General features: G+C 34.6%; 1 protein-coding gene across 1 annotated transcript in view; it reads right to left on the bottom strand.

Moving 5' to 3' along the window:
• Positions 1–1535: 1535 nt before the first annotated feature.
• LOC135225414 (uncharacterized) overlaps positions 1536–5084 on the bottom strand; it is a gene marked incomplete at its 5' end in the record, with an annotated part of 68207 nt that continues 64658 nt past the window's right edge. The window contains 1 exon segment of the mRNA XM_064264752.1: positions 1536–3994. Within this exon segment, the coding sequence (XP_064120822.1) occupies positions 3845–3994 (150 nt within the window).

Below are 5084 nucleotides of genomic sequence, written 5' to 3'. Positions count from 1 at the left end.
AGGAATGGGACGTTACATCCTGTGATTGGGGCCACCATTACCTAAGAGCTCTTAAATTTCAGTAAACATTGCAGGGTCTAATCACTAAGTGTGATACTTTGTTTAAGCTTTTGAATTGTGTGAAATTTTAACTAGTTTCTAAGACATAGGAAACTAGCATCTTTAGATATCGGCAAGAGCCCTTTTTTCTTTATTCAATGCTTGTTTTTGATAGATGTTTTAAAATCTACCTTATTACCTTTTCAGAATTCTGAACTACTGCTCCTTATGCATTCCCATGAGCAGGCAATAACAGCCAAAGAAATTGAACTGGAACATATTACAAGATATTATACTGTGCATCTGGAAACGTACCAGTCTGAAAGCATACACTGTTGTGTATTTTCAATGTAAAATTAAAGTTTGTTTGCAGTATACCATGAAAGTTAGCATCCTAAGGCTGCATCATGATGCTGTATCATGGTTCACAAAAAGGGAGTCATAATGAATTAAAATTTGTGATTGAATTCTTTGGAGGGGACAGATCATAAATTTCTTCACCCATGTTGTGGTCACGAAAATTTGGATTGATTTTTATTTAATGTGAGTGCTAGTTAATAAAATGCATTCAGGTTTCTTCCTGTGCCTACCATGAAGCTACTACATTTGAAGGATGGATAAATCACTCCAGTAAGCTGGCCTGGGACATACCTTTGATATATGCAATGCTCCTAGTGCCTTGAGGATAGTTAACCTGTATCCAGCACTAGGAGCAAAGTTTTTACATCAACTTCCACCTTACTCAACCCCATCAGTTACTTGAATTCTGTGGCCAAGACGACATGCAGCTCAACCTCACACTCCATGCTCTAAAGGCAATTAGAATCACAATCACAGCACCACACAGGTTGCCAACAATAAATCACTCTGAACAGTACAAAACAGGATTTAACGGAGTTTGTTTGATTCCAAATTGGAATTAGTCAACAAGATAATACCTGCCCTAGTAAAAATTCCTACCCCACTGTCATCAGTTTTTCCTTGCATAATAAAAACCCTCCCCACCTACTCTGACAAAGTTGGTCTACTGGTAGCCTCAGAATGCAAAACACTTATCTAAACATATGAAGTAGCTAAATCTTCTACTGACAACAAAGATCTGAAATTTTTCCCGATTATTCAAACTTTTCTTTTATCCAGATCAATTAATTCGTAATTTGTTAAACTTTTATTAAAACAAAACAAATTCTTTGGCCCAGCCCTATGAGAGCTAAGTGGGCTCAGTAGTCTTCTACCTACAGCATATGATGAAAATGATTAAAATGATGACTCCTTGGTTTCACTGAACAAATTTGTGATGTAAGAAATTGGCCCTATTTTTCAACTAGTAATTTTACTGCAATGTTACATCTGTAGCACAAATCAGGACTATTTAAATGTAGCAAAGGAAAAGTAAAAAAAAAATTAAGTAACATACTTTTAAAAAATAAAACCTGATATTTAAATTTAACTTATAACAATATGAATATTAAACTTGGAAAATAAAAACAACATCATAAAACTAAATTTTATTACATTAGGGAAAGACAGGGATACAAGAAACATTAATGTCAAAAGTAAAGATGAAATACTAAAATAAAAAAATAAAAAACATAAGAGGTTTAAATATACAAAAAAAGGTTTAATTACAATAGTAAGTGTAGGAAAAGAAAAATGTAATTGTGAAACTCAAGTAATAAACATGAATCTTTCTACCCTTCAATACAAATAGTACCTTATAAATGCATTACTGTAGGGACCCACACATGATGTTTCATTTAATCCATGTCACATTCTTTATATTTCTTTATTCTGTAACTGTATCAAACTTGATATGTATGACATTCACTGGATATGATGCTTTTCACTATTAAATGAAACATACAATCAGTACTAGAAATTTTATCAGTACTTTCACTGCATGTAATACTAAAATGAAATCTACCTGCATAACTATATAAAATTACATAAAATTTCCAGCCTCTGCTTTTCACTCAGCTTTGATTTAATTGATAGTATTATGGTATTTAAGCTGTCAAGCCATGGACTGGGGCACTTTCAGCCATTCAGTAGTTGGACAGAAAATACGAGGTTAAGAACATGGATCTAAAGGTGGAACTGGAAGAAAACTCCTAGATTTCCATCAATAAGCAATAGTCAGAAAGTTGAACAGCAAGACTGAAGAAAGGAAGTGGGAATGGCAGCAGAGTAAATGGCTAAAAAGTATGTGCAACTTGTGGCAAAAAGGATGCAGCAAACACCCTTTAGTAAAGCCTGCAGTGCACCATGTGAGGTGTACTGATGGCACTTCCCCTCTGCAGGGTGCAGTCATAATAACTACTCAGTAGTAATTACTCCCTTGGCAGGAGTACAATACTTCCAGTTGTGTTATGCTCCTGGCTGCATCCACTTTTTAGCTTGTACTCTACCTCCATTCAACCTTCCTTTCTTCAGTCTTGCTGTCCAACACCTTTAAGTGTTATTTCTCAGTGCAAGTGTGTGGTCTTCTCCCAGTTTCACTTGTAGATCTTTGTACTTCAATCACATTATTTTCTAGATCTCTTGATCTTGTTGTCAAACCACTCCAGCTCCCTCTTTTCACTGCCTTGAGTGTTGAATGGCCAAAACTGACCAAGTGCATGGTTTGACAGCCTAAATTCAATAAACAAAATCAAAACCTTTGCAAATGTGGGTGCCCTTCTGTTAAATTACAATTAAATTACAATAATCTCTGCATTAAAATAAAGAAATCTTCATTCATTCTGTAATAGCTGTAAATGGTTCAAAACTGAAAAGACATTGTTATATGCATTAAAAATTTTATTTTATTTTCAAGTCATCATAGGACATGGAAGTCAGCGCTAAAAAGCTTCTTCCAGACCTCAGAGTTGTTAAAAACTATATTGGCTTAAATTATTAAAACTTTAATCCTTATATTGATGATCAAATGGACTTACTGAGAAATGACATGTTGCTAGGTAACTAAAAGTAAATGATTACTGTAAATAAAGTATGAAGGAATGAAAAATAATACCATTAATTTTGGCAATGATGACAATGAAATGATGATAAAAAATGAGGCTGGGAAGCGTAAAAATAAAATTTAAGATAAGGTATTATACATCACTTGACTATCAGAGTTAGAATAAATTGTCTCTATCTTTGCAAGGAAGACTTTTTAAATACTTTCCACACCTTACAAAGTGGATAGCAACTAGTGTGCAAAGCCTTGTATACTCTAATGGTTCTGCAACACCTTCCTTACTCTCCCTTCTAACTCATTTTTCGAGATTTACTCAAAACAGAAAAGGCACTCACACCTTACAGATGATTCTTTCTTAGGTGACAGAAGTCTCTCCATCTTTTATACTCTCCTTTTCTTGCCCATAGTTGCAATGATGAGTTTTAAAATTAAATTACAATAGTCATAATTTGGCGCTTCACATACCACTTTCTTACTGTACACCAAACAGGTGAGGGAAGACTCAACTATGATTCTTTGTATCTAACTCTTTAGTCAGGCTTTATCACTTAGTCAAAAGGGGTCATTTTGCACTCTTATCAGGTAATACATGCATACGTGAATACTTGGACAACATTACTCTTGCAATATTATACACACAATGAAAAAAAAATAGTTCTACTAATTACTTTCCTACTTCCAATTAACTAATAAAACTAATATTCTAGCTTAATATTCTCCACAATTACAGGATATATCAACAATCAGTTACAGTATCTCAGTGCCAGTCATAGGATGCAACTTTCATAGCTGACAGCAAACACAATTCTGCTTTTCAGTGAAAAGAGACAACATTTTTTTATTTCAGGTAGGTACCTTTCCAGATGACATGTTATGAATCAAGTCTTGGATGCGCTTCAGCTCGCTGTAACTTCTTGAAATCTGTTCCAGTTCAGTTTCTTTGGCTGCCATTGCCTGCTCATGGCTATGTATGAGGAGCTCTAGTTCAGAGTTCTGAAAAGTTAATTAAGTATATTCTAAAACAGGGCTTAAGGAGAAAATGGCTCTTGCTATCTAAGATAGTACTTTCCTTTGATCTAAGAAATTAGATGAAAATAAAGATCAAAATTCATACAACTCAAAAGCCTAGCCAAATTAATGTATCCCAGTCCTAGTGATCAGACCCCCACAACTTTTACTAACAAGTACGAGTTTCAGCTAAAGGTGGCTCACAGCACAAGAAAGAGGCTGCCCTTTTTCATGAAGTCAGTTTCATGTACTCACAATTAAACATCTAAATGCATCAGTCCATATTAATTCAATAAAAATAGAATCTTTCCCAATCATTATCAAAAATTTTTGGGGGCCAGAGCAGCTGTACCCTTGTAAAACTGAAATCCATCTTCAAGCTTCATCACCTCAGTCAATGAATGTAACTAAAAGACATCAGTTACTTTGTTCAGTTATAAATACTTTGAGTTTTTGGTGTGCAAAATATCAGATGGACAAATAGGGAAGCGAAGGAACAAAGATCCTCATGTGGTGAGGGGCAAGCTTTAGAACATTTCTGTTACTGTAATTCTTGCTAACTCTTTGAGTGCACATGGCTTGAAAAGTCAAGGGGCTCACCTGTATTTATTATTTGCTTGACTGCTTTCCATCCTATACATTAAAGATAGTTGATGCATATTATGCTAAACTAAATGGGGAGGTGATGGTGAGCTAAGTGAAAGTCCAAAGTCTACATCAGCTCATTTTCACTGGATTTTTAACCTTGACCATTTCCTATGTTATTTGTTATAAATTACTATGGGATCAACTGGATTGTGAAGCAGTTATTTTAAAGGCAGATTTTTTTTTTTACATATTAGCAATTGAACATGTTAAAAGAGAATGAAATTGTACTAGAGAAAAATTGTGCAGCATATGTATAACTACTACAGTACATGGCAGAGACATGGTAACTTGAGACTAGTTGAAGGTGCCTGTTTACAAAAGGCTACGACTCATGACTGGAGTACAGTGGGAAGATCACATTACAAATGATACTGGAGATAGATATGATGTCCAGAGAATGCAAAGACTGAGGTGATTTCATGTGATG

The sequence above is a fragment of the Macrobrachium nipponense genome, chromosome 20 (assembly GCF_015104395.2).
Source record: "Macrobrachium nipponense isolate FS-2020 chromosome 20, ASM1510439v2, whole genome shotgun sequence".
Classification (NCBI taxonomy): Eukaryota; Metazoa; Arthropoda; class Malacostraca; order Decapoda; family Palaemonidae; genus Macrobrachium; species Macrobrachium nipponense.
Note: the sequence above shows the minus strand (reverse complement) of the source record. Positions and strands in the feature narration are given on the sequence as shown.